The sequence below is a fragment of the Bos taurus genome, chromosome 5, assembly GCF_002263795.3.
Source record: "Bos taurus isolate L1 Dominette 01449 registration number 42190680 breed Hereford chromosome 5, ARS-UCD2.0, whole genome shotgun sequence".
Classification (NCBI taxonomy): domain Eukaryota; kingdom Metazoa; phylum Chordata; class Mammalia; order Artiodactyla; family Bovidae; genus Bos; species Bos taurus.
The window spans coordinates 107,294,750-107,322,242 of NC_037332.1; the positions used below are offsets into that span (position 1 = coordinate 107,294,750).

Genomic DNA, 27,493 nt, shown 5'->3' on the forward strand with positions numbered 1-27,493 from the left:
AATCCAGAGGCTGTGTAAGCCAGTGGGCGATTGGCCGGGCTCGCGCCCGCCGCGCCGCCCCTCTGTTTGAGTGTTTTTCTGTTGGGCTCTTGGCGTCTGCAGCTCCAGGCAGGGTGAGTAGAGTTCCGGGTTCCAGGAGTGGGAGGTCAGAGAAGGGGTCTGGGAAAGAAAAGAGGGACTGTGCCCGGGGCGGGGGTACTAAGTGTGTGAGCAGTGCGGAGGGAAGGGGTGGGAGCCTGAGAGGGCTCGTCGGGAGGCCCGGGCCGTAACGGACAGTTAGCATCTTTACGGGGAGGATAGGCGGCACGGGAGGATGGGGGCTCTGGTCTCCGGGGGATCAAAACAGGACGAAATGGAGAAAGGAGTACGGAATGTAAGCTCCTGGGGTTCCCTCATCGTCCCCGCCGGGCTCAGCCTTACGTTCCTCATTTGTGAAGTTGAGGGATGAGATCCTTCACAGAGTTGTGGGGTTAAAGTAATAAATGTCCAAGTGCCAAACAGATTTTAGTTGTAAGTAGACAAGCTATGGAAAATGTAAACCTTATAAAGATATCATAGGAATGGGTAGAAGCTGGCTGAAACACTGTAATTTGTGTTATAAACAAGGGAAGGGCCAAGTTCTTTCAGGAGACAGGACGATGCTCCCATCTGCAGGTAGAACACACGGTCGTGGGAGAGGTGGGAGCCCCAGAGAACTCTATTCCGTCCCCTCTTAGAGAATGACAAATGCGCTTCCTCTGCAGCTAGTTCGTTTTGGATGGAGTGACTCAGGGAAGAGATGGAGGAGGTGGCACTTGAGTTTATCGTGTGCAGATTGGATTTCATTGAGTGAGATTATGAGTGGAGGGAACTATGGACCAGCTGAAGGGAAGCTCCTGAACAAAGACATGGACGCCGGAGTACATTAGGGGAGTGGAGGAAAACAAGGCAGGAGAGGTAGGTTTGGGCCGTACATTTAAAAGCCGTGAGGCTTAGGCAGAGTTTGATTTAGAGCATTAGACTATGAGAAACACCGATGAATCTTAACTTAGTCGGGTGAGGAGTTGAGTAGAACAGTTAAGTCATTGTAGTAGGTTAGGTAAGAAGACATGGAGGATCCCTAAATAACACCTGTCGTTGTCAGAAGAGGGTCAAGAGAAGGAGTAGTGAAATGATTAAACTTTCAAATCCAGGTTACTTGAAAGATGTTGAATTGGTAACTGAAATAGTAAAGTCAGAAGGAGCATGTTTGGGTGACAAAGATGATGTATTTGGTTTGGGAGGCATTAGCTTTAAGATGTTAAAAAATACGTGGCTTGAATGATTTTTTTTTTTTTTTAATATTAAGGAGTTTCATTGGTCAGTTATGACCACACTTCTGGGTTCATGACCCAGGAGTGAGCTGTTTCATTCTGATTTTTTCTTTTTTTAAGTTAAACATTTCAAGCTCCAATGGGACACATATAGATGAAAATATGTTACATAATTGGAAATTCAAGTCAGGAGATTGAAAGATCTCATTTATTCATTCTAGAAGTCATTGTAAGTTATTCTTTTCCAGGTCGTGTTTTAGATGATATAGGTAATCATCAAAAAGAAGTGGGAATAATGTTCCCAAAGAAATGGAGAGAGGAAGTAGTAAAGAGAGTTGAACACAAAACCTTTTGAACCAAGGGAATAAAATTTTCAGTGAAAATAGTAATTGTCTGCATTTATTGAGTGCTTAAATGTGCTGGACATGTGCTCTGCTCTTTTATTCCTTTAATCCTTACACCAGCCTGTGACATATATGCTATCATTATCCCCATTTTCTAATGAGTAACTGAAGTTTAAAGAGGTTAAGTAAAAACTTCCTCAAGGCCACACAGCTAACTGGGGACAGAACTTTGGCTCAAACCCAAGTCTGCTTGATTTCAGAGCCTGTGCTCTCAACCACAAAACAATATTTTAAAAGAGGTTAACGTTGTCAGGCACGCAATCAAGGCACTTGTTGAATGGAGAAGGATGGAAGCAAAAGAACAGTTGGACTTATGAATGTGGATGTCTGCTGATGAAGAAGGGCAACTTCAGTGCAGATGTAGTAGCAGAAGTGAGGTTATAAAGCTAAATGAGACATAAGTGTAGACAACTTTTTGTAGGTGTACACTAGGTCAGGAAGGAGGAAGGAAGAGAGGGAGGTGAGAGGTTGCAGGTTGTTAGAAGTTCTTAGAAAGTTCCACTTACTCTTCACTGATTTGAGGACAGTGGCATTTCAGATGCCATCCAGATACATAGACAGGAATGGAGTGCTGCAACATAGAAGAGCCTTAAAAACATCAGGCGAAATAAAAGAAGTCAGTCAGAAAGACTACATACCGTATGATTCCACGGGCATGCAAGTCCAGAACAGGAACCTCTGTGGAGCGGAAGTAGATTGGTGCTTGCTTAGGGCTGCAGTGGAGTGGAATGTAGGGGAGAGCTGGAGGTTACCTGGGTTTCTTCTTGAAGTGCTGAAGATGTTCTAAAGCTGCTGATGGTGATGGTTGCACGTGTCTGTGACTCTACTAAGCTCATTGAGCTGTATGTTGAAATGAATGAATTGTTTGGAATGTGGATCATACCTCCTGAGAGGGCAGGTTTGGTGGTGGGAGGTCTGTGTTGGGGGGCTCAGTGTGGGGCATGTTAAGCTTGAGTAGACCTGCTCAGGCAGAAGTGCATGAGTCTTTTGAGGGCGCTCAGGACTGGAGGCTGCATTTGAGAACTGCTGGTGTGTTCCTGGTATTTAAAGCCACAAGGCTGCATGAGGTCACCAAGGCAGTAAGGATGAGCTGAGAACTAGAAGTGACTGAAGATCAGTGGCCAGTGAGGAGGGAGGGAAATGAGGAGCATATGGTGTCCTGGAGGCCAAGTGCAGGAAAGCTCAAGGAGGTGGGGGGAGGAGCGGGGAGAACACGGGGTTGTGAGCAGGAAAATGGCACCTGGAATTAACCAAAGTGATGCGTGCTTTCACTCCTTGTCACAGAATTGCTCCCCAGGGACTGAAGTTGTAGGCAGACATTTACCAAGCAGAAGAGCACTGGGATAGACTGTTAGGTCACCTCTTGCCTGCTCACAGTCACAGTGAAGTGACAGCAGGCTTGACGAGAAAGCTTTCCCCAAAGCCAGGTTTACGAAGAACCCCTCCCATGCCCCATCTCCGCATCTTCCCTCCTCCCCTCTCTCCTTCACATAACATGGTATTCCCTCTTTGACAGTGAAGTTTATCTTCCTGAAAATTCCTGTGACAAGATTGATCTGTGTAGAAAGATGGTACCGACAGTCCTACATGCAGGACAGCAAAGGAGCCACAGACATCAAGAACAGACTTTTGGGCTCCGTGGGAGAAGGGGAGGATGGGATGATTTGAGAGAATAGTTGAGACATATATATTGCCATATGTAAAATAGATGACCTGTGTGAGTTCCATGCATGAAGCAGGGCACCCAAAGCCAGTGCTCTGGGACAACCTAGAGGGACGGGGTAGGGAGGGAGGTGAGAGGGGGGTTCAGGATTGGGGGGACGCATGTAGACCTATGGCCGATTCATGTTGATGTATGGCAGAAACCATCCCAATATTGTAATTATCCAATTAAAGTAAGAAATGTGATCTGTATTATCAATTGAAATGGAAATTGTGCACGAGCTTTTTAAAGATAAAACAATAGATGCAGCACACCAAATACAGTTAACATCAGTGCCTTTGTATTTAACTTAAATTTAGCATGTTGAGTCCTCGGCCTGAATTTCCACTTAATTTCTCTTGGTTATTAGAAAGTTTTCTGTATCTCCCTCTGCTATTATTTCACGGAAAGAATTGTCAATTTGTTTTTGCGTGTAAATTCATTGCAGAAAACTTTCATACGAGAGCTTTTCTTTTGTGTGCTTGCCATTGAAATGTTAAATGTCAGTCTGATTGTATTTAAAAACAATGATGGGGAAGAATGTCTGAAAAAAAAAAGAATGTCTGAATAAAATCCCGTGATCTGGAGCTGCCCAAATAATACTGCATTCTAAAACGGCACATTCTGATGATGCTGGGTGGACCGGTCTGCGCATCCTGTCCTGTTTTTCCTGTTCCTGACCCCTCGTTCTGGATCTTTTGTGTATTCAACAGGTGTGAAAGGACAGCATGAACTTTACCCCGACGCAGTCCCCTGTCTGCAGAAAGTAAGACATTTGCTTATTTTTGAGTTGTTGAAATAAAGAGCCTAGACTTCTGGCACCCGAGTGCCCACTGGCTTAGGAACTAGAAGGGTTTTGGAAGAGAACTTCCCAACTCTGGATTTGAACTATGTTAGCCCTCACTTCTCTATTCTTGTTATGTGGAATTTAGATTAAAAACTAGGACATAGTAAATGTTAATACCAGAATCCAGGCAGTTTGAGTGAGCCTCGATTATAGGGGAAACAACCAACAGACAAAAACAGGAGACTGGACTCTGGCTCTCGGTCAGCCTGCATGACACCTCCTCTTCATCGCCCTCCTCGTCATCAACACACTCCTGTTTGTAGAACTTCAGAAATACCTTTTAGTTAGGTTATCCATTAACCTATTTGCCAGAGGTATCAGAAGGCAACACCTTTTTAAAATACGAAACTCAGTAGTATTTCTGTCATGAGCTTTTAATGATTTATAAAGTAGTATTTTTTTCGTCATGCTCATCTATTAAAAGTGCTGCCCATAACCTTCATTAACTACAACTCTGGGCTTGTTTAAACTCTGGTATAAAGTTTCTCTGCTCTGTGGTCTATTTTGTTGTTGTAAACTGCAGGCAGTTAGCTAAAGTGAATTAATTCTCACATGAGAATTTCTCTGCTTCTGCATCATTTGTTTTCTATAACTTTCATTGTCTCGTTTGCTAAAAGCAAACAAACCAAAAAAACCCTCTGATCTAGCCTTTGCACTTGGCTGGTTTTGGTCTGTGTAATTCAAGTCTCTGATGCTAGATGTTGATCTCTGATTGGTTGTGTGATTATTGATGAGGCTTTATTCTTTTTAGTTTTTAAAAAATATTTATTTATTTGGGTGCACTGGGTCTTAGTTGTGACATGCAAACTGTAGTTGCTGTGTGTGGGATCTAGTTCCCTGACCAGGGATCAAACTCATGCCCCCTGATGTGGAGCTTGGACTTTCAGCCACAAGATCACCAGGGACGTCCCAAGGCTCTGTTTTCTAATCCTGAATCTTGATCCACTTATTTGTCTGTCCCTTAAAGTAAACTTTCATTTTTCAAGTTCTGATTATAAATGAATAGTAATATCTTCTGTATATGCATCTGCGTGCATTTTCCCATTTAATATTGTTCAGATGGTTCAGTCATACAGGTATCTCTAATTCTTGTTTTCTGTAACTTTGAAAATATTCCATTGTCTGAATACACCACAGTTTATCCATTATCCTGTTGAACAAAAATTTGGAAAGTTTACTGTTTTTGTTATCACAAATAAGGTTTCTATGAACATTTTTGTGTATGTCACATTATATGTATGTGTAGACAAGAGAATTGCAATTTACTAGATTTAACCGATTTACTTTCTGTAGGTTAATCGAATTACACTCCACCAACAGCATATAAGTGTTCCTGTTGCTGTATTCTTAATAGTATCAAATTTTCTGACTGTCCCTCTCTGGCCTTACTTAGTTGATATTCCTTTTTTTCTTTTAAATGAACTCTTTTTATTGTCTAACTTGTATTTTGAATCCAGCTTTAAGCCTTTAATACCTGGAGAGCAGTTCATAAGATTGATTATTCACAAACCTGTAACATTAAACTCTCAGGTTTGTGAGCACCTTCATTATGAGCACTTTAAGAACATAAGCTTTATTTTTAATTTGAGGAATTGTAGCATCTCATAGACGTTCAGACAGTTTTATGAATGTGTCCTTCTCCGTCTCACACAGGCCTGCAGCTGTCCACAAGCATGAGGCTGCCAGCAGCTTTAGCAGCCCCACCAGGTGGAAGGGTGTGTCCTTCTCCGATTCTGTACAGTCGACTCCCCTGCCTTCGGTGGAGGATCGCTTGGCTGTCCTCTGCCCGTCTCAGGAGCTTCTGGAGTATTATCAGAAGAAGATGTCTGAGTGTGAGGCAGAGAACGAGGACTTGCTGAAGAAGCTGGAGCTGTACAGGGAAGCGTGCGAGGGGCAGGTAAGGAGGACCCGGTGCGGCCGTCCTGGAGTCTGAGCAAGCCCGTCCAGTGCTGGGGACACCCGCGAGTGCCAGCTGGCGTCCGAGCACACGCGTCCGTGTTCTCTGTAGGTCCCTCCCACCTTGCCGAGCTGCCCTCCTCCCGAGGGCCTCGCTGGACCACGATGCCCCAGACTGCTGTGTCTTTTCCTCTCAGCCTTCTTGTGCCTCTGGTTCTTTCTCCCTCTCACGCCTGACTTTGCTCCAGTGTCGCCTCCACAACTCCCTGACTTCTCCGTTTACTAAGTGCTGTGTGTCAGCTTCTGGCCGCCCTGTCCCTCTCTAAACGGCACCCCCTTGGCTTCACTCTAGGAGTCGCTGCACTGCCGCATGTGGCCCTGCTGGTCTGTGCCCCTTGCTGGCAGCAGCTCGCCCTGTGGCTTACCCCTGTCCCCCACCTTGGTCCTGGATCAGGGCCTCTGGACCATGGCCGTATCCACGGTGAGGGCTGGCCAGTTCTTTGTCCTACAGACGGTCTGGTGCACAAAGGACGTGTGCAGCATCCCTGGCCTCTGCTCGCCGGATACCAGTAGTCCCCACCCCCACCCCCAAGTGGTGACAGTCAGCAATGCTCCCAGACATCACCAGAGTTCTCCTGGGGGCTTAGGCAAACCCCCCCCCCCCCCCCCACCCTCCAGCTGAGAACCGCTGCCTAGAAAGGTCATTGCAAGATGAATTCACAGGAGATAAATCATGGTATCCTCAGACACCACATGGAAGTTTTACCCTTTGGTGGTAGACTCCCGGTCCCGGCCCCGCCTCCAGGCCCAGGCCCTGCCTTCCCTGCTCTCCTTTGGCCCACAGGCCCCTCTCCTCTGGCAGCCTCACTTTCCGCCCGACCACGCTCAGTCACCTGCACCCGTATCCGTCCCCTCCTCCTCACTGCTCCAGGGAGCATAGTGAGGCTGAACAGATCCAGCAGTTTCTGTTTATTTTTTGGCCATGCCGCACAGCTTGCAGGATCTCCATTTTCTAACCAGGCGTTAAACCCGGGCCATGCCTGTGAAAGCCCCAAATCCTAACCGCTAGGCCACCAGGGAACTGCCCTTTGTCTTCTGTCTTTAACCTCTTCTTGACATTGGCTTTTCCTCCTCAGTATATAGGTAGACTCAAGTCTTCCCCAATGAAGGAGAAAGGCCCCGCCTCTAGCCAAGCTTCCCTAACTCTTCTCTCAGGGCAGGGATGGCTTTCTTTCCCAGTCAGCCTTCCAGAATAGTTTGACTTGGTCACCTGCTCGGCGACTTCTTGACTGCAGCTGGGTCCAGTCCTCAGCTGCTCCTCCCATGGCTCCAGGATATGTTGCCTCAGTGACCTCTCTGTGACCTCTGCGGTATGTTCCCTATTGACCTCTCCTCTGAGAGGTCTGCTTCTGTCTTGATTCCAGAGTCATTTTTCTTTCCCAGTGTCTGGCTTGCCTCTCTGACTAGTTCTCAGTCTTGATTAACAACTTTCTTTCCTAATTCTTTTTTTTTTGGTAGGTGGGGCGGGGGGAACAGTGAAGTAGAAAAGACGTAAGTTACTGCCCTCAAAACTTTGTCCCTTTGGGGAAGGTAGTGAGAAGTTATATCAGAATGGTTCAGAGAAGGTGTGGCCAGCTCATGGACATTCATTTGATTGGCTGGTGGTGAGGTCATCAGGAGTCAGCATCATCCCCCTGCTAGTTCCAACCTGTCTGGGGTCTATGTACTTGTTGGCAGCATACTGTTAGCATACAATACATTAACTGCTAACTTCTCCCACCTGGAGGGGGTTTTGGTCTCTGGTCTCAGAGCTTAGTAAATCAGGTTCTTGATGTCTCATTGCAGAAAAACTCAGTGAGAGACAAAATGAGACTCAAGAGGTAGAGGGAAACTCCACAGACGAGTATGGGCTACTCAGAAGGTGAGAATGGCCTCTCCTTCCTTAGCCTTAGATGTCAAAGTTCTTTGTGATTCTACCGTAAGTAATCTCATTTTGTCCACGCGTTGTCCTCCTGCCTATGGTGTTGTAGCCACGCCTTCTGGGAAACAAACTCTCAGAAGGACAATGCAGATAGTGGAGTGCAGTTTATTACAGTGGTGGGCCCAAGGCAGAGTCTTCTCTTACCCAAGGACCCTGACCAGTTTTTGTGAAAACCTTATATACCCTAAGTGTACGTACCCCAACCCCTCTCCCTAAGTTCTCTGAAACTAGTCTGAACAAAGGAAAAGAAAGATATAATCAAAGTTAACCCATGATTCGTATGCCTTAAGCCTAGGTAGTTAACAGTGGACAATTATCAATAGGCCTGTGGTCATACCCCAATAAGCATAATAGAATTTATGATTTTATTCAGTTACACAGATAATTAGGGTATTTTTGTAGGCCGGGGAGAGTCTAGGTACTAGCCGTAGAAGCCCTGGGGCTCTTCATCTAAGGGGTCTGGTTTTCCAGTTGGTATGTCGTTTCCATAGATACTGGTTGTATAGCTCAAAGTCCACAGTCCGGCCCAAGAGGCAGTCCTGCTTTCAAGATGGAGCCTGTTCTGTCTGTTTCCTCTTTCAACGGGACGATGACACCCCAGGTAACTAGGGCTGACTCCTCCTCCTGCTGAGCTCCATGGTGCTGTGTCCATATCTGAAGTCAGGAACCCCCTTCCCCCCCACCTATGCGTACGCGTAGACCCCTGCCATCCCCTCCCTCCACTCCTGTCTCTTAATGCTTCTTTCTTCTTCATGATGGCGTCAGTGCCTGTGGTTCTGCCCAGCCTCCCTCCGGTCACTTGCTGAGACCTGCTGATCCTGCCTCCCAGACATTGCTCAGTCCCTTCCAGCCACCTCATCATGGTTGCAACCACACTGTCCAAACTCCTGTTTCATCTCAGACTCTCATGCCACACTCTCAAACTCCTATTCATCCTGAACAGCTCCTAGGATCCAGCGCCTAGGGTCACACTGCTCCACCGACCTCTCACTTTCCGCTCCAGTGATGCTGTGTGTTAGTCCCTCAGTCGTGTCTGACTTTGCGACTCCATGCACTGTAGCCCACCAGGCTTCTCTGTCCATGAGATTCTCCAGGCAAGAATACTGGGGTGAGTTGCCATTCCCTTCTCCAGGGGATCTTCCTGACCCAGGGATCAAACCTAGATCTCTCGCATTGGAGGCAGATTCTTTACCATGTGAGCGACCAGGGAAGCCTGTTTTTAAGAATACTGGAGTAGGTAGCTGTTCCCTTCTCCAGGGGATTTTCCCAACCTAGAGCTCAAACCCGGGTCTCCTGTATTGCAGGCAGGTTCTTTACTGTCTGAGCCATCAGAGATACTGAGGTCCTTGCATTTCCAGCTCTTCCCCGAGAGCACTGCCTTCCTCCATCTCTGCCTTCCTCTCAGGCTTCAGCTCTCTGGTGGCCTCTGACCCCCCAGCAGCTGTCAGGGATTCTTCCTGGGCCAGCTCACCCCTCCCCCATGTGTGCTGCATTCAGTCCTCTCAGTTTAATTATTGGCATGTCTGTCTCCCCACACAGTTCCTCCTGCTCTGTAAGCAGGAGTCACACCTTTCATCTTTGCTTTCCAGAGTTTTATAATGCATATTACATAAAAAGCATTAAAGTGTGACTTGGAATTCCCTGGTGTTCCAGTGGTTAGAACTTCGAGCTTCCATCTCAGGGGGCACTGGTTCGATCCCTGGTCAGGGAACCGAGATCCTGCAAGCTGCACATTGTAGCCAGATTAAAGGAGTGGCTAGAACAGGTGGATCATGTGGTGTCCTGGGTTCTGTTGTCCGTAAGAGGAGGTGATGTGAGAGCTCTGAGGTCATTCACCTTGTGGGTTTAAACTCATCTGTACGCAGCCTGTTGTAATTTGGAGCCTGCATTGCTGAAACTGTCCACTTTGTAATATTTCTACGTGAACTGACGCCACTGCATGCAATAAGAGCTACTCCTCTGAAGCCCAGTATCTTGTCAGCTGCCTTTTTTTTTCCCCACCAGCATAAACTGGAATGGGATTTGCAGCAGAGGGAGGAAGAGATTGCTGAGCTGCAGAAAGCTCTGAGTGACATGCAGGTCTGCCTCTTCCAGGAGCGAGAGCACGTCCTACGTCTCTACTCAGAAAACGACCGCCTAAGAATCAGGTACTAACGGGAGGAAGGAGACGCCAGGGGCATGTTTCTAAACCGCATGGAACGAGATACATTTCTTCCGTGGTCCTCTTGGCTGCGTTCCCAGGGAGCAGGCTCTGAGATAGGGGTTTGCCTGCGCGTGATGGTCAGTAGGGAGACTCTTAAGGGGAGCAGCTCTGAGCAGATTTGGGTTGAGGGAGAATTTGAACTACGATAGAGTCCATCAAGGACTTCCTGGTGGTTCAGTGGTAAAGCATCCACCTAGTGCAGGAGACACAGTTTCGATCCCCGGGTTGGGAAGATCCCCTGGAGAAGAAAATGGCAACCCACTCCAATATTCTTGCCTTGGAAATGCCATGAACAGTGGAGCCTGGTGGGCTACAGTCCATGGGTTTGCAAGAGTTGACACAACTTAGTGACTAAACCACCACCACCAGAGTCCACCAAGGGACAGAGATCTTGGTCAGCCCCACAGGGAGTGATCTGTCATTGGACGCAGCTCCCACCAGGGAGGGATATAAACTTGGGGAGGCGGCCCCCTTCAGCCCAGGGCAGTTGCTGGAGAAGGACTGAGCCCCTGGGTGATGGGCATCTGAACAGTGTGCTGGAACACCCACTACAGTGCAGTTCTTTTTAATTCTGGTAAAATATACTTAACCTAAAATTTACTCTTTTAATCATTTTTAAGTGTACAGTTCAGTATCGTTAAGTGTCATCATGCAGCCACACCACTGTCCATCTCCAGAACATTCTCATCATCCCACACAGGAAATTTTTATAGGACTTGCATGAAATCTGAGGATTGCTCTGAGCAATGTTGACATCTTAATATTATGTTTTCCAATCCATGGACACAGGATATCTTTCCATTTGTTTATTTCATCCTTAATTTCTTTTAGGAGTGTTTTCAGTATACAAGTCTTTCCTTTCCTTGGTTAATTCCTGAATATTCTTTTTGATGCTGTTGTGCATCAAATTCTTTTCCTAATTTTCTTTTCAGATACTTCATTGTCAGTGTATAGAAATGCATGCTGGATTTGTGTTATGCTCCTTTGCTGAATTCCTTTACTAGTTCTAACAATTTTTAAAGTTAAAAAAAAAAAAAATTTGTGGCACCCTTAGGGTTTTCTGAGAATAAGATCATGTCATCTGTGAATAAGGATTATTTTATTTCTTGCTTTCCAACTTGAGTGTCTTTTCTTCCTTTTTCTTGCCTACTTGGTCTGGCTAGGACTTCAGTACTAAGTTAAATAGAAGTTGCACAATGGGCAGCCTTGTCTTGTTCTTGATCTTAGTAGAGAATTTGCAGTTTTTCACCATTGAGTGTGACTTTAGCCATGGGTTTTCAATTGTGGCTTTTGTTGTGCAGAGATTGTTTCCCGCTCTTCTAAATTTGTTGAGTGTTTTTATCTAAAAAGGGTGTTGAATGTTTTCAGGTGCTTTTTCTGTATCAGATGATGATCGTGTGTTTTCCTCTTTCATTGTGTCCGTGTGATGTATTACTTTGATCAACTTCCATATGTTGAACCTTGCTTGTATTCGAGGAATAAATTCCACTTAATCGTGGTGTATCCTTTTAATATGCTGCCGAATGCAGGTTTACTAATGTTCTGTGGAGGATTTTTGTATCGATGTCTGTAAGGTCTGTAGTGGTTTTCGTGTAGTGTCTGTCCAGCTTTCGTATCAGGGGAGTGCTGGCTGATAGAAAGTAAAAGTAAGAGTAACTGTTGCTTCCTCTTCAGTTTTTGGAAAAGTTTGAGGATGATTGCTGTTAGTCCTTCTTTAAGTGTTCAGTGGAATTCACCACGGAAGCCATCAGGTCCAGGGTGTTTCTTTGTTGGGAGGTTTTTGATTCCTGGCTCAAATCTTCTTAATGGTTTCAGCCTTGACCTAATGCAGCACTTCATTTCAGTTCTGGGCCACGAGGAAGGGTCACCTTCCACGACACCTGCTACCCGGGTCAGCGCAGTGTCCCATTTCACCTTCCACGTCACCTGTTACACGGGTTGCTGCAGTAACAGCGTTAGCACGGTGTCCTGTGTCACCTTCCATGTCACCTGTTACACGGGTCGGTGCAGTGTCCCGTGTCACCTTCCACGACACCTGTTACACGGGTCAGCGCAGTGTCCCGTGTCACCTTCCACGTCACCTGTTAACACGGGTTGCCGCAGTGTCCCGTGTCACCTTCCACATCACCTGTTACATGGGTCAGCACAGTGTCCTGTGTCACCTTCCACGTCACCTGTTACAAACATTAGCACAGTGTCCTGTGTCACTTTGCACGTCACCTGTTACAAGCGTCAGCACAGTGTTCCTTGTCACCTTCCATGTCACCTGTTACATGGGTCAGCGCAGTGTCCCAGAGAAAGGACATGTTGTCTTCAGACACTGAGCAGTTCCTCTGGCATTATGAGTCTTTGGTGGCGGTAGGCATGAGGTACAATAATCTGTCCTTCATTTTGAAGGGAGTGGCCTGGCATGCCTCGATCAGACCCCTGAAACTTGGCTGATGTGCTATGTAGAGTTTACCTCCGGCCCTTTGGAGTACACTTGAGGGTTCTAACCCACTTGCACTTCTTGTTTGTCCCATCTGATTTAATTTGATAGCTCAGTAGTGAACAGATCCAGGTCCCTTTGGACAAATTTGATATTGAACAGAAGAGCTAATGGTCCTCAGAAAGCCTGTAGAAATATCCTCTTGTTCATGTCACCTGAACGAGAACTGCTCTGGGCCTGTTGATTGTGGAAGGGAGCAGCACATTTGCTTAACCATAGCCACATGCTGTGTACCTAAGACCTGGTTCTCTGCTCTAGCAAAAATGCTACTGCAGCTGGCACAGTCACCGACTTGTACCTACTTGGTAGCACTGCGTTGTTGCCTGTCTGGTTTTGCAGGATCATGCTTGTGAATTAATGGGGATTTGATGGGGACCCTCACCCTTACATCCTTTAGTCTTTGTTTACCATCGTGGCTGGGGTGCAGAGAGGCAGTTTCAGAGGCTTCCACTTGCTTTAACACCGAAACCAAGAAAACAATTTGGAGATTTTGCCAACTGCCAATTATGTTCATTTCAGTTATACATTTGGAGATGGGGAAATGACTCCTGACTGGGTTTGGATCCAGTGGACCCACTTTGAGCTGGACTGGAACCAAAATTCTGTTTATTACCTGGTTCCTGTATGCCCTAGATAATGCTTCATTTCACTAGGTGTCAAAGTCAGCTCAGACTGCCCAGCAGCCCTTCTCCACAGTGCACAGTTACTGGAATAAATGGCCGTGGGCCCTTGGAAGAAAGGCTGAGTGATCGTGACCATGGGCTCTGGCTGAGGCCTCACCAGACCTTACCTCTCGGAGAGTCAGCTTCTTCTTTAGGTAGTAGTCTTGACAGCTGGCTGGGGTGTGGGAAATGGGGCAGAGATTGTGAGTTTGTATAGAATGCAGCCCAGCTCTCCTCCTGCTTTTACTTTTATTTGATTGTTTAGCCTCTCCCCTGTTGACCACTCACCTGTCTTGCTCCTAAGAACACTGTAACAGGTCTGCACATCCCAGGCTCTGAAATCTCATTGTGTTTTTAAAAGATTTTTTAATAAAGTCTTTATTGAATTTATAACATGTTGCAATATTACTTCTGCTTTATGTTTAGTTTTTTGGCTGCAAAGTATGTGGGATTTAGCTCCCTGACCAGGGATCAAACCTGCTCCCCTTGCATTGGAAGGTGAAGTCTTAACCACTGGACCAGCAGGGAAGTCCCTGACATCTCTCTTAAAGTTTGCTTCCTTGGTCCATTTGTGGTATCAACTGTCTGGGGTCAGTTTCCTGGAAAATGAACTCCGCAATGGAGATTTGCTTGCAGGAGGTTTTCAGGGAGTGTGCTCAGGAGTAAACCACCAGGGGGCACTCTGGAGAGTCTGAGTGTGCAGAGGCTAAGTGGCGATTCAGTGACAGCAGGCCTCAGCCCCTGCCACAGGGTGCCCTTCTAGGATGGTCCTCAGATCCTGAAACGAGGTGAGAGGACTGGGTTTCGCACCCCTCAGTAGCCAGGCCCCGGGTGCAGGCTGCTCCTCAAGCAGACAGTTGGTGAGACAGGCCGCCTAGACTCAGAGCAGGCCTGGAGAGAGATCCAGCTGTGAACTGTCAGCTCCCACGTAGCTGAAGAGGCAGATTTGAGCAGTACGCCCTGGTGTCTGCCTTCACGCTCTTCAACCAACTGATTGAAGTTATTTCCCGCTGGGTTCTCTGAATTCCTGAATCTAAATGCCTGATGCTCTTAAAATTAGAGCTGAAGTCTAGATAAATCCTATTTAATTTAATTTAGTTTAGTTAATTTTTTGGAGCTTATTGCTGATGTTCTCTCCTCTCTTGACATTTTTGATTTTCAATGTTTCAGGCATACAGCAAAGTGATTCAGTTATGCATAGGTATGTGTATATACCTATAAATATATATATAGATATACAAATATATTTACTTTTCAGCTTTTCTTCCCCAGGTAAGTTATTACAGGATATTGAGTAGAGTTCCCTGTACAGTAGGGCCATCTACTTTATATCTAGTGGTGTGCATATGTTAATCCAAACTCCCCGTTGATCCCTCCCCCCTTCCCCTTTGGTAACCATAGTTTATTTTCTACATCTATTAGTCTGTTTCTGTTTTGTAAATAAGTTTATTTATATCATTTTTCTAGATTCTACGTATGAGTGATACCATGATATTTGTCTTTGTGTGACTTCACTTAGTATAATAATCTCTAGGTCGATCTATGTTGCCATAAATAGCATTATTTCATTCTTTTTTATGACTGAGTAACATCCCATTGTGTGTGTGTAGTGAAGTAAAGTGAAGTGAAAGTCACTCAGTCAGGTCTGACTCTCTGCGACCCCATGGCCTACAGTCCATGGAATTCTCCAGGCCAGAATACTGGAGTATTCTGGAGTATATTACTGGAGTATTCCCTTCTCCAGGGGATTTTCCCAACTCAGGGATCAGACCCAGGTCTCCTGCATTGCAGGCAGATTCTTTGCCAGCTGAGCCACAAGGGAAGCCCAAGAGTACTGGAGTGGGTAGTCTATTCCTTCTCCAGCAGATCTTCCTGACCCAAGAGTCTAACCGGGGTCTCCTGCATTGCAGGTGGATTCTTCACCAACTGAGCTATCAGGGAAGCCCTCTGTGTTTAGAACATCTTCTTTATCCATTCACCCACTGGTGAACACTTAGGTTGTTTCCATGTCTTGACTATTGTAAATAGTGCTTCTGTGAACACTGGGGTGCATGTATCATTTTGAATTAGATAGTTTTCGTCTTTTCCGAATATATGCACAGGAGTGGGATTGCAGGGTCATATGGTAGCTCTATTTTTAGTTTCTTTAAGGAACCTCCATAATGATCTCCATAGTGGCTTCACCAGTTTACATTCCCACCAATAGTGTAGGAGGTTAATCCAATTTAATTTTAACTTGAGGTTATCATTGCTTTAAAAATAAATGAGTCAGAAGGGAGATCCTTTAAACAAACATTTACTTACTCTGGACACAATGTATGCTTATTCTCTATGAGAATTGCAGGGAGCTAGAAGACAAGAAGAAGATTCAGAATCTCTTGGCTCTTGTGGGAACAGACACTGGAGAAGTGACCTATTTTTATAAGGAGCCTCCCAACAAAGTAAGTCCTCCTTTATATAGCAAGGTAGACAAGGCTTTTACAAAATGCAGCCTGGGTCCTTAATCAGACAACTTTGATCCTTGCTAAAGAAGCTCAAAGGAGAATTAGCTACCATGGTCTCAGTTTGCTTTTTTCAGAGCATTTTCTGCAATTACAAACAGGTTTGTGATTTTATTCTTTTTCTTCAAAAGCCTTGGAAAGTAGCATTGTTTACCCCATTCTGCCATTTGGAAACCTTAAGCTTAGAGGAGGAGGTGTCTTGGATGAGATTAGAGGGAGCAGCAGGAACAGACTTAGTGTGGGAGCAAGTTTCAATACTGGGTTCTTTTTAGGGCTTCATTTATACCGATTACAAAAGTAATGCGTGGTCTTTGTTAAAAACAAACACAGATTTCAGAAATCTAATAGAAAAGTGACAGTGTCCCATAATTCTGTACCCTAGAGATAAAGCTTTTTTCCTACTCATATAGAAACATTTATGTGTGTAATTGAGATTTCCACTTGTTCACTCTATAAACAGTGCTTCAGTGAACATCTTTATACATATCTATATATGCATGCTTCAGTGTTTCTGTTACTTTCCTAAAAGACCTTGTCAAAGACCACTTTCTTTTTTTTTTTTTTTGGTTTTTATTTTTATTTTTTTTGAAATTTTATTTTTCCATTTCTATCACCAGCAGTGGTTTTAGTCAGTGTGTATTCAGTTTGTTAGTGGGTTTTATCCAGTTTGTCTTCTCTGGTCTCCCATATGCTTGGCATCCTTATATGATTGTATAAGTTTTGACCAGTTTAATTTATGAATGGTGTTTGATCTGGAGAACTAAAGCTAAAAAATGAAATACTGTATTTATAGGAAGACTATTTCTGTACTTTTTTTTTTTTGGCTTCTTCAGGTCAGCATTCTCCAGAAGACTGTCCAGCCTGTAGAAGTACGTGAAAAGAATGAGTCTTCAGCTCTCAGAGCAGGTACCAACTGTATTTTTAGAAATTCTTATTGATGCAGAATTAAAAACCATGGTGCAAATAATTAAACAGTTTTTCCTACTATACAGTGATAATAAATATTCATAATCATGCTGCTGGTGGTTTCAGATCTTACTGAGCTTTTTTTTAAAAACCTTTCTATGATGTTTTAATAAAGTAGAATAAAAAATATATCTAATTAAAATGCTTATGGTGATAAGTCATAAAATATACTTGGATAACATGTGGAGTCACAGCCTGTTAATTATTTTCTAACCCTCAGTCTCCTTATCCTTTCCTCTTTTATTAATGGAAATCGCAGTTTTTTAAAATTGAGATATAATTGACATATAATGTTAGTTTTAAGTGTGCAAAGTAGTAAATTGGTATTTGTATATACTACAAAATATTCACCACAATAAGTCTAGCTAATGCCATCACTACGCATGTGGAGAGAAGCACTTTTGAGGTCTGCTCTTAGAAAGGAAACAAAAATTCTAACTCGAAATAACGTGCACCCCAGTGTTCACAGCAATATTATTTATAATAGTCAAGATATGGAAACAGCCCAAGTGTTCATCAACAGATGAATGGAATACTACTCAGGCATTTAAAAAAAAATGAAGTCTTGCCATTTGCAGCAACATGGATGGATTTAGAGGGCATAATGCTAAGAAATAAGAAAAATATTGTATGATATCACTTATATATGGAATTTAAAAAATAAACTAGTGAGTATAGAACAAAAACAGACTCACAGATGTGGAGAACATACTTACTAGTGGTTACCAGCAGAGTGAAGGAACAGAAGGGGCAGAATAAGGGTAAAGGATTAAGAGGAACAAACTACTATGTATAAAATAAATAAGCTACAAAGATATATTGTACAGGACAGGGAATATAGCCAGTACTTTATAATAAGTATAGACAGAGTATAATCTATAAAATTTTTGAATTGCTATGTTGTACACATGAAACAAATATTATAAATTACTATACCTCAATAAAAAGAATAAATAAGCTTCTTGAATCATCTAAATCATCAAATTATGTTTAGTGCAGTTTTAGTGTTGCTTGCTGATAAAATCATTTTGTCCATTGAAAATTGGGTTATACATCATAACTAAAATGTTTAGATTTAGTTTTTGTAATTCATTACCCTTTTTCATTAAATAAGATTTTACAAAGAAATTAGATATAACTCCAAAGGGAAATTTAGTAGTTTATTCTTCAGAAAGATCCAGGTGACATCCTAACAGAGTTCCGTTAAAAGATTCCTATTTGCACAATTGAGCATTGTAGTTATTGTACATTGTCCTTTTTCTTCCTTTCCTTCTCTTCCATATAAAGAAAACCAACTTCTCTGCAAAGATAATGTTGATGCTTGAAAAGCAGAAAGAAAAGCTAAGTGAAGGTCTCCACTGTTTTTTGTTTCAGACTCTAAAGGCAGCAGGAGGAAATCAGCAGGGAGAGAAAAGGAGGTGAGCACTGGGCTGCATCAGAGAGACGTCCAGACCCTCGCCCTCCAGGTAAGATCGTCGCCGCTCCGCACACAGGCCTGGAGCGGGTCCTGTGCCCTCACTAGCATGTGCCACGTGTCTCCTGGCACACGTATTTCCTCTGGGCATCTTGGGATTGGAAATTTGAGGTTGTTCCTAATTTCCCAGAGCTCTATCTTTACAACCATTACTCTGTACTGCACCATTCTAGAAGTGCTGGTGTGAACCTGCAGTTCATTCAGCTCATAGGCCGAACCCTCCCACCAGAGTCGTCAGAGTCAGAACTCCCTGTGCAGCTGGCCTGGGACACGCAGAGCTGCAGCTGTCTGTCCCCAAACGGTGACCTTTGGGGGTACATCCATTTGTCTGGTGCATGTATTCCAAAGTCTAAGAAAGTAATGAGTCACCCTCTCACCATCTGGTCATCATATGTCACCTACAACCCTGATTTTTCATCTAACGGCATTCAAGTTCCTGTCCTTATCAGAGGGCGTGTTGATGTAAATGGACAGTTTCTACCTTTGGCCAGTGTCGCCATGTGGGGTCAAGACAGCCTGACTCAGACAAGGAAATCACATTATACTTGTTTTGCCACACTTTCTAAATTTAAAAATGAAGACATGAGTCTTTCTCTACACAACTGGGAAGTCCCAAAAGGGAGACAGTTCTGAAAGCCCAGAGAGAGAGATGGTGAGAAGGTGAGCATCTCGGAGAGGGGAGACGGGCTTGTCCAGCCTTTCTGGTGTGACTTGGGTGCTCTGCTTGGTGTGGATGGAGTCTGCTCTCATGTGGCCTCAGACCACATGTAAGACGTAAAGAGGAGTCCAGTCGAGATTTTTCTCTTGTTTGTTTTGCTGCTGCACGTCTGTTTTTTTGTTTGTGGGGTTTTTGTTTTTCTGGAGAGAGGCTCGCTGTTAGGGGCGAGAAGCGAGCAGGAGTAGAGCGGGAGTGGACGCCTCGCCCCTCTGGCCTGTCCAGGTGGAGGCACTGCAGGCGCAGCTGGAGGAGCAGACTCGGCTCTCACGGGAGCAGGTGGCAGGGCTCATGGAGGAGAGGCGGATCTGCGTCGAGGAAGTGCAGGTTCATCAGCAGAGAAGCCGGGACAGAATCACAGAGCTCACCAGAAGGTGGGTACTCATGAGCCACACTGGACAGGTTTCAGGTGTCTTCCATGTGGTTTAGAAGGTCCGGGGGTCAGGACTGTCACACTCACTGCCAAGGTGGCAGGTTCGATCCCTGGTGGGGGAGCTAAGATTCCACAAGCTGGCAGTCCTGTCCAGTAGCAGCAAGGGTCCTGGCACTGAAGGAACCATCTCAGCAGACCCCCACCCCCCGCCTCTCTCCCAGTTCCCTGGCATGCTCATCTGATGCTTTTCCTACAGGACTGGGGCTCTACATTCTCCCCTCAACCCCTCGGAGAGTTGTAGTCTGATCTTACTGTCCTGGAATATCCTTTTCTCCACTGATGGGTTATCTAAGTCAGCATAACAGTCCTTTTCTCTTGTTCGACTTCACATACCTGCACCAGAAAATGGAAACTATGTGTACTGTTTTTACCCCATTCCTGCCTGCCTGTCCCCCACTCTCTGCAGTCTGCTCTTGTTCCCTGTTTTGCTTAGCGTGCCCTGTCTAAAGTCATCACTGAGTTCATTCGTATCTTTCTGTGTGTCTGGGCCTCTGACCACCCCCTTTGAAATCCATCTCCCTTGGTTCCCGCAGCACCTGTCTTTCTTGGTTCTCCCCATTTCACCCTCCTCAGCTGTTTGTCCACTTGCAGTGACCAGAGCTAGGCTGTAGAGACATCTTCAATAAAGTGTGTTTGAAAATGTCAAATTCACCACAACTGAAACTCAACTTTCTCTTTCCCGACAAGCACCCTTCCCCATCTACCTGCTGCTCCATTCTTTCCCATTTAGCCCAGTGCCGTCGCATCCATGTAGTTTCTCAAGTTTGGAGACTCAGGGTCGTTTTCAGCTCCCCACTCTCCAGTTTCTGATTCCAAACCCCGTCATCTGTGAACCTGGAAGCCTCTCCTGTCCATTCTCTGCCCTCTCGTTCTCGGCTCAAGCTGTGTTCTGGTTTAATCATTGCTGTCACCAAGCTGTGTTTCCTGTCGCCGGTCCCCTTGTGCCCTGCAGGCTTCCTCCCTGTGAGTGTCTCCTGCTGCCTTGACCCTTGGGAGTCTCAGCCCTGAGTCTCTGCTCCTCTGGCTATAGCTCACCTCGTTTTTTAGCCAGACTCCTGCGGCTGTGGGTCACGCAGCACTCACGTTGCAGCAGCCCCTCGCTGTGCGGTCATCCTTCTCTGACCTTCCCAGGAATGGGTGCACTCTTCCTTACACATCTCCCCCACATCGCCTGTGATGACCAGCGTGATTCAGCGATGGACCTTTTCACCTTCTGTTTTAATGATGTCTCTTCCCCAGGGTCTTTTCCTGTGTGCAGAGCAGGCACATAAATAATTCTTGAACACTTGATGACCTTTATCTTACCTTCTCTATCCTGCATTAAATATCCTACATTTTAAAATGTTTTTTCACAGGAATTCCCTGGTGGTCTGGTGGTTAGGACTTGAAGCTTTCACTGCCAAGGGCCCAGCTTCAATCCCTGGTTGGGGAACTAGGATTCCATAAGCCATGTGGTGCGGCCAAAAACAAAAAAATGTGTATATATATGTACACACACGTGTGTATGTGTGTATATGGGCTTCCCTGGTGGCTCAGATGGTAAAGAATCTGCCTCTACTGTGGGAGACCTGCATTCAATTTCAGTCCCTGCGTTGGGAAGATCCCCTGGAGTGTGTGTGTGTATATTCTTTTTCACCTTGCAGTCTTCATCCTGTTGGTTTTTTTATTACTTCACAAACTTTTTTAGTGTCTCTTCCTCCATTCTAAAGCGTGGTCGCTAAACCAGACATGATACTCAAGTTGAACTCGTTGACCAGTGCAGGTAGAAGATGCCCCTGGCCCTTGGCAGGCCCTGCTGCTTCCAACATCATGTCTTGTTTGCATTTGGCTGGTACCTCTCCATCTTTATTTTTGGTATTTTGTGCTTAAGCGTAGCATCTCCAGTTTCTATTGGATTTGAATTGTTTTTCAGGGAACAATATTTTTAAATTGTCAGAGTAAAGTATGATTTTACATGTCAGAATATTAATAACCTTCCTAGTTCAACTTCTTCTGCAGATCTGAGCACTTGATTGGCTCCTTCCAGTAGATCGGCATCCTGAGGGTGTTGAATGGCAGGAAATCCAAGGCCGTTAATGGCTGCCTGTTAGGTGTCACTTTGAGACCATTTGTACATTTTCAAGAGCATGCTTCCCCTGTTTGTAACTGAGAGCATAACACCAGATAGAATAAAATAACCTGTTGCAAGCAAGAGCAGTCCTTGAGGGAACTGACTCAATCTCTCCCTGTTTATACAGACACACGCGTACCTGAATATATTCATCAGATGCCGGTTACTCCTCTGACATTATGTAGTCTTTGTCCCCTTCTCTGTGTACTCTCTTACTCATGAGAAGAACTAAGTGGATCTCACCATATGTGTTCAGTGGAAAACTGCGGTATGGTATTTAGTGCCCTTTGCAAGCAGTCCGATCATTTGATACAGTATATTTCTAGCTGCTGATGTTAAACTGATGAGTTGCTAACTCTTCAGGATATTTTTTTTTTGAAGACAGAAACATCATTTGTCTATTCCCAAATCTCAGCAGGAATCTATTTAGTACCTGTGTATGTCTAGTAGCTGGTACTGTCCTTGATGGTCCTTGTGGCAGCTGGCAAAAATAAATGATAAATAAGGTTAAGAAGTGTTGCGCTACAGCACAGGGCGTAGAGTGGAAGCACTGAGGGGTTTCGAAGAATGGAGGGGCCACGTGGGCTGAGGCCATTGAGGTGCTTCCACCGAGGAAGCCTATCTCAGAAAAAGGACAGGATTTGCTGTTGGGCAGCTTGGCCCAACAGCTCACGGGGGAGCTCGGCCCAGACAGAAGCAAAGCTGTGTGGATGTTTTTGTTTTAGAACTTGTGTTAACCTTTAGTCAGAACCCCATGACTTAGTTTATTGCAAAGTCTGGTGCCTTGGAAAAGTCCATACTTAGGCTGTGTGTAAATATTTCTGTAGTCCGTCTAATTATGTAACCTGAAATTAGCACCCAGAAAAATATCTGTAAAGGCCGGTCTATGAACCAATGTAGGTGCATTATACCTTGTTCAATAAAACATGTAAGACTGCTGGTGATCAGATGAAGCGTGTTTTTTAAACGCTGATGGTATTTACAGAATCTATGTATTACACAGTTTTTAAAGGACCTGCATCTTGGCTGCGTTTGAAGTAACTGTCACATGTACTGGGGAAGCATCTTCATGTCCACATCTGTACTTTCTTCCCTAGTCTCCACCACACCCAGGAGCTGCTCTACGAGAGCACCAAAGACTTTCTGCAACTCAGATTTGAAAACCAAAATAAGGAGAAGTCCTGGATGCTTGAAAAGGATCACTTGATGTCAAAGATTAAGGAATACAGGATGCAGTGTAAGAAGAAAGAAGAGAAAATGGGGAAAATGTGGCTAGTTCACGAGAGTCATCACAACCAAAATGAATATATTAAGGTAGTTTCCTCTATCTTACAGAATTTTTTTTTTTATTCTGGAATTGTTGAAAGAACTCGGAGAATTTCAAAGAACCTAATCATTGTCATATAAGATCCAGTCCAGGAAGCTCTTGTAGCAACGATCTCAAGAAATAGGTCTCAAAGAGTAGCTCTTTGTTACTGTGTTTGGGGATTTAGAACACTAAGTGTTGACTGATCGACAGATTCATTCAACAGATGTTTGTTGAAGTCCTGTGGTGGGCGGGGCTCTGAGTGTACAGCAGCAGAAGGCTAGACCAGGTCTGTCTTCATGGCATTTACATTCTAACAGGTGAGAAAGACTAGAAACATTAACAAATAACCAAGTATGGGTTACAGAAAAGTGGTCCTGGGAGTTCCCTGGTGGCCTAGTAGTTAAGATTTTGGGCTCTCAGTGCATGGCCCAGGTTCATTCCCTGGTCAGGGAGCTGAGATCCCACAAGCCAGGTGGTGCAGCCAAAATACATTAAATTTACGGAGGGAAAAAAAGTGGTGTTATAGAATTAGAAGGATTCTGTGAAGATTGTATGTTGCTGTTGGAGGTCTACTTTTGTTGAGAAGCACTGGGACACTATCTGGAGTCTGGCATTTTTGCTGAGACCTGGAGAGTGAAGCTTGCCAGGCAGACCTCGGGGAAGAGCATCAGGGCAGGTGTGAGGGAGCATGTGGCCGTGAGGGGTGGGCACGCAGGGTGGAGGGAGGGCGGCCGTCACGTCACGCTCCTGCTGAGGATGCACAGCTCCGAGCGTCGTCGTGTCTTTGAAGGATTCTGTGTAAGGAAGTGGCATCCAAGTTGGGCTTCTTCAGGATCATCCTGGCTGCTCAGTAGAGCATGTGTTTTAAGTGCTGTTGATGTTTCTTTTTAAAGAAAAACTTAAGAAGTGTATCCCCAAATAGTTTGTAATGTCTTATTTGGTACAATTCCTAACTCTTTTATCTGACTCTTCCAAGAGCCGAAAATATTTGTTTCGTTTAAAAAATTTTCTAAAAAATAAAGGGAAAAAACCCCAGAATTTCCTACTCTGTACACATTAAGAAAAAAGCTAGAGAATCCTCCAGAAGTAGGTTTTCAGATGTTCTCCGTGATGTCTTGTTCCTTCACTGATTTAGCACTTCTGGAAGTCCTTTCTTTCTTTCCCTCAGTGCTATTTGAATTACCCAAATTAAAGAACAAATGAATTTTTCTCTCCTTCTGACCCACAGTCCCTAAAGGATAAGCTCATACAAGAGAGAAGGCTGTCCAGCATGTACCAAGAGCAGTGCATTTCCCTGGAAGAAGAGCTGGCCCGGATTCGTGAGGAGGAAGGAGCAAGGAGAGAGATCTTTAAGGTGTGGGGTTCTCTGCCTCTCGGGGGGCGGGCAGCTGGCTAGGGGTGCCCCTTCTGCTCACAGAGGCCCTCCGGGTGTAGGACCGCACCAGCAAGATGGGGAGACGCCTGCAGGCCATGACTAAGCGCTACGAGGCCTTGGAGACCCGGCGTGTCTTAGAGGTAGAAGGCTTTAAGACAGACATTAAGATTCTCCGGCAAAAACTAAAAGACGTGGAGCAGATACTCTATAAGGTACTTGATCCTGAATTACCAGGAGGGAGTAGAGGTGTGGGTGAGTACACAGCACAAGGGCCCCTCTGAGGGAGGCTGGGCCACATCACCATCCTCCTGGTCTCTCTGAAATCAGTGTAAACAGCGCGTGCCAGAGGAAGACAGGACAGACTGAAGCAACTTAAGGACAATGTCAGAGTTTTTCCACCTGAGCTCAGCTCAGCACAAGTATTCATCCCTCCCAACTCAAGGAGTGGGTTCAAAGAGTCATGTCTTGGAGAAGGTGATGGCACCCTACTCCAGTACTCTTGCCTGGAAAATCCCATGGACGGAGGAGCCTGGTGGGCTACAGTCCATGGGGTCGCAAAGAGTCGGACACGACTGAGTGACTTCACTTTGACTTTTCACTTTCATGCGTTGGAGAAGGAAATGGCAACCCACTCCAGTGTTCTTGCCTGGAGAATCCCAGGGACAGGGGAGCCTGGTGGGCTGCCGTCTATGGGGTCGCACAGAGTCGGACACAACTGAAGCGACTTAGCAGCAGCAGCAGCATGAGTAAGTGCCTACTTCAATTGTGAATTAATGATGGCTTAAAATATTACATTTTTGCAAATAAAACTCAACACTGAGAGCTGCTCAAGAGCAGGAATACCTTGTTTTATTCTTCTTGGGATTCCCAGTTCTTAGTATGGCTTCTGATTTAGAGCAAGTGGAGGTTAATAAATGTATAAATGAATTAAAAAAAAAAAAAAGAGTCGTGTCTGTGGGGAGTTCCCTGGGGTTCCTGTGGTGAGGACTCAGCGTTCTCACTGCCAGAATCCGGGTTCAGTCCCTGGTCGGGGAACTAAGATCCCACAAGCCATATGGCCTGGCCAAAAAACTGTCTATGTTACAAATAGGGAAAGTGAGTAACTGGGTTAGAAAGTACTTCTTCCCTATGAGACACAGCTTCACGTAGAATCTGAGGTGCCTCCAGTGTCATCTTAAAGAGATGTAACTCTCCATCCACACACCCTGAGCAGTCACTCTGCCAAGCAGGTTCACACAGAAACAAAGCGATGCTGCCTTTCATGCTTTGGCAGATTTACTAATAATGTCTATATTGGCCTCTTTTCTCACTGTTAATTGTTGATTGTCCTCTGACTCAGGCTTCTGTCCTGTTGTGTGGGGAAGCAATGGTTTCGAGCCTTTTTAGCCCTAACTCTACATTTTCCTTTTCTCAGTGAGTCTCTAGACTAAGCATTGAATCTACCCTGTGAACTAAGAGTATCAGAGAAAGGAGCTGGCACAGCTGGGGCTTCATGCCAGGTTTCTCTCCTCTGGCATCTGCCATAATCACTTCTTTTTTTTTGAATCTCTAGGCCACACTCAACGCCCAGGCAAACCAGGATCTTGCCATTCTGTGTGAGGTTCGTGATAGCAATCGACTGGCACACAAGATACAGGGAGAACTGAGGAACCTCAAGTCCAAAGTGTTTGGTCTAGAGAATGAACTTAGGCTCTGCTGATGTTACAGTTTAGGAATGGCACAGGTCTGGAGTAGGTCTGCCTCCTGAAATTCAAGAAAGTCATCCACTCCCAGAAACCATAGGCACAGAGTTGTCCAGAGTAGTGGTGTCCGTTGTTATGAAGACAAGGGGAAGAATCAACTTTTTTTTTTTTTGCATCCTAAGATTTATGGGTTTTGCTGTCCTGTTAACTGATACTGGGGTTTTTTGATTAATTAATTTTTTTTTTTTTTTTGGTCTGGATTACAACCTGAATTACTTAGAGACTTTCCCACATTATTTGGGAGTTTATAATGATAGGGGTTTTTTCATTTGTTTGTTTTTGTGTTTTTAAGAAGACAGTGACAAAAACGAAAGTGTTTATTTTTGCTGTCGGCTTGGCTGAGTGTTAAGGGAGGAACACTTCCCCCAGGAGGTTAAGACTCCCACTAAGATTGCCTTTCTCCTGGGCAGAGGGCAAAGGCCACAGAACACAGGCCAGTCAGACATGAACTGTCCTTAATTCTCTCAGCCCTAAGCTGAGGGGCTCTTACTCCTTTCTGGACAGCAGCCTCAAGAAGTGTCACCAGAGGGCACCAGAGACCCTCCTCTTAAGCAAAATAATCATCTGGGAACATAAAGATGCCACTTTGGTAAGAGTGAGTGAAAAATTCAGTATTTTACCAGTGCCATGTGTGTGTGTTTTTTTTTTTTTTAAATAATGTATATATTTTAAGTTAGCCATTTTTCAATAAAACATAGTGGAAAATGTTCTATTTGAGCTTTCTATAATTTCTTGTTAAAACCACATTTATACTTGTTGATGACTCTGTTTACTTACCTGTCCATGATTTCTGCAGTGCTATACATTTATGATACATCCCTTGAGATTGTCTTGGAGGTAGCAGGAAAGAGAGTACAAGATGATGGCACTAAAACCATATCCATTTTTTTCATCTCTGTCCTTTTTTCAGCAAATAACTGTCCATCTGGGGCAAAGTAATTGTGAACATACCTAGACAGCCTCTGAGAATTCAGTTGGTCTTGACTTAGTATGGTTTAGCTGTGGTTTTTCCAATAGTCATGTACAGATGTGAGCGTTGGACCATAAAGAAGGCTGAGTGCCAAAGAATTGATGCCTTTGAATTGTGGTGCTGGAAAATACTCTTGAAGAGTCCCTTGGACAGCACAGAGATCAAACCAGTCAGTCCTAAAGGAAATCAGCCCAGAATATTCATTGGAAGGACTGATGCTGAAGCTGGAGCGCCAGTACTTAATATGAAAAGACTTGATATGAAAAGGTATCTGTACCTGATACGAAAAGCCGACTCACTGGAAAAGACCCTGATGTTGGGAAAGATTGAGAGCAGGAGGAAGAAAGGGAGCAGCAGAGGATGGGATGGTTGGATGGCATCACTGACTCAATGGACATGACTTTGAGCAAACTAGGAGATAGT

At 44.8% G+C, this 27,493-nt stretch overlaps 1 protein-coding gene across 4 annotated transcripts; it reads left to right on the forward strand.

Annotated features, from left to right (window-relative positions):
• The first annotated feature begins 56 nt into the window (after positions 1–56).
• CCDC77 (coiled-coil domain containing 77) lies at positions 57–26,808 on the forward strand. Of its 4 annotated transcripts, XM_005207264.5 has the most exons (13): positions 57–113; positions 744–936; positions 4,112–4,164; positions 5,899–6,142; positions 10,127–10,269; positions 15,820–15,916; positions 16,810–16,882; positions 18,317–18,408; positions 19,357–19,505; positions 22,772–22,988; positions 24,212–24,337; positions 24,418–24,570; positions 25,911–26,807. In XM_005207264.5, the coding sequence occupies exons 3-13, from the start codon at positions 4,127–4,129 to the stop codon at positions 26,055–26,057; spliced, it is 1,479 nt and encodes a 492-aa protein (XP_005207321.1). In that variant the 5' UTR covers positions 57–113; positions 744–936; positions 4,112–4,126; the 3' UTR covers positions 26,058–26,807. The 4 variants fall into 4 exon arrangements, 2 of the variants coding, with proteins under 2 accessions (XP_005207321.1, NP_001421727.1); XR_009494406.1 differs by lacking the exon at positions 744–936 and having other exon boundaries at positions 24,418–25,104; positions 25,911–25,999; NM_001434798.1 differs by lacking the exon at positions 744–936 and having other exon boundaries at positions 25,911–26,808.
• The last annotated feature ends 685 nt before the right edge of the window (positions 26,809–27,493 follow it).

Coding starts and splice junctions, on each gene's coding strand:
- CCDC77 (NM_001434798.1), top strand. CDS start 4,127: ATGAACTTTACCCCGACGCAGTCCCCTGTCTGCAGAAA. Junction 6,143..10,126: donor GGGAAGCGTGCGAGGGGCAG/GTAAGGAGGACC, acceptor TTTCCCCACCAG/CATAAACTGGAATGGGATTT. Junction 24,338..24,417: donor CAAGGAGAGAGATCTTTAAG/GTGTGGGGTTCT, acceptor CTCCGGGTGTAG/GACCGCACCAGCAAGATGGG.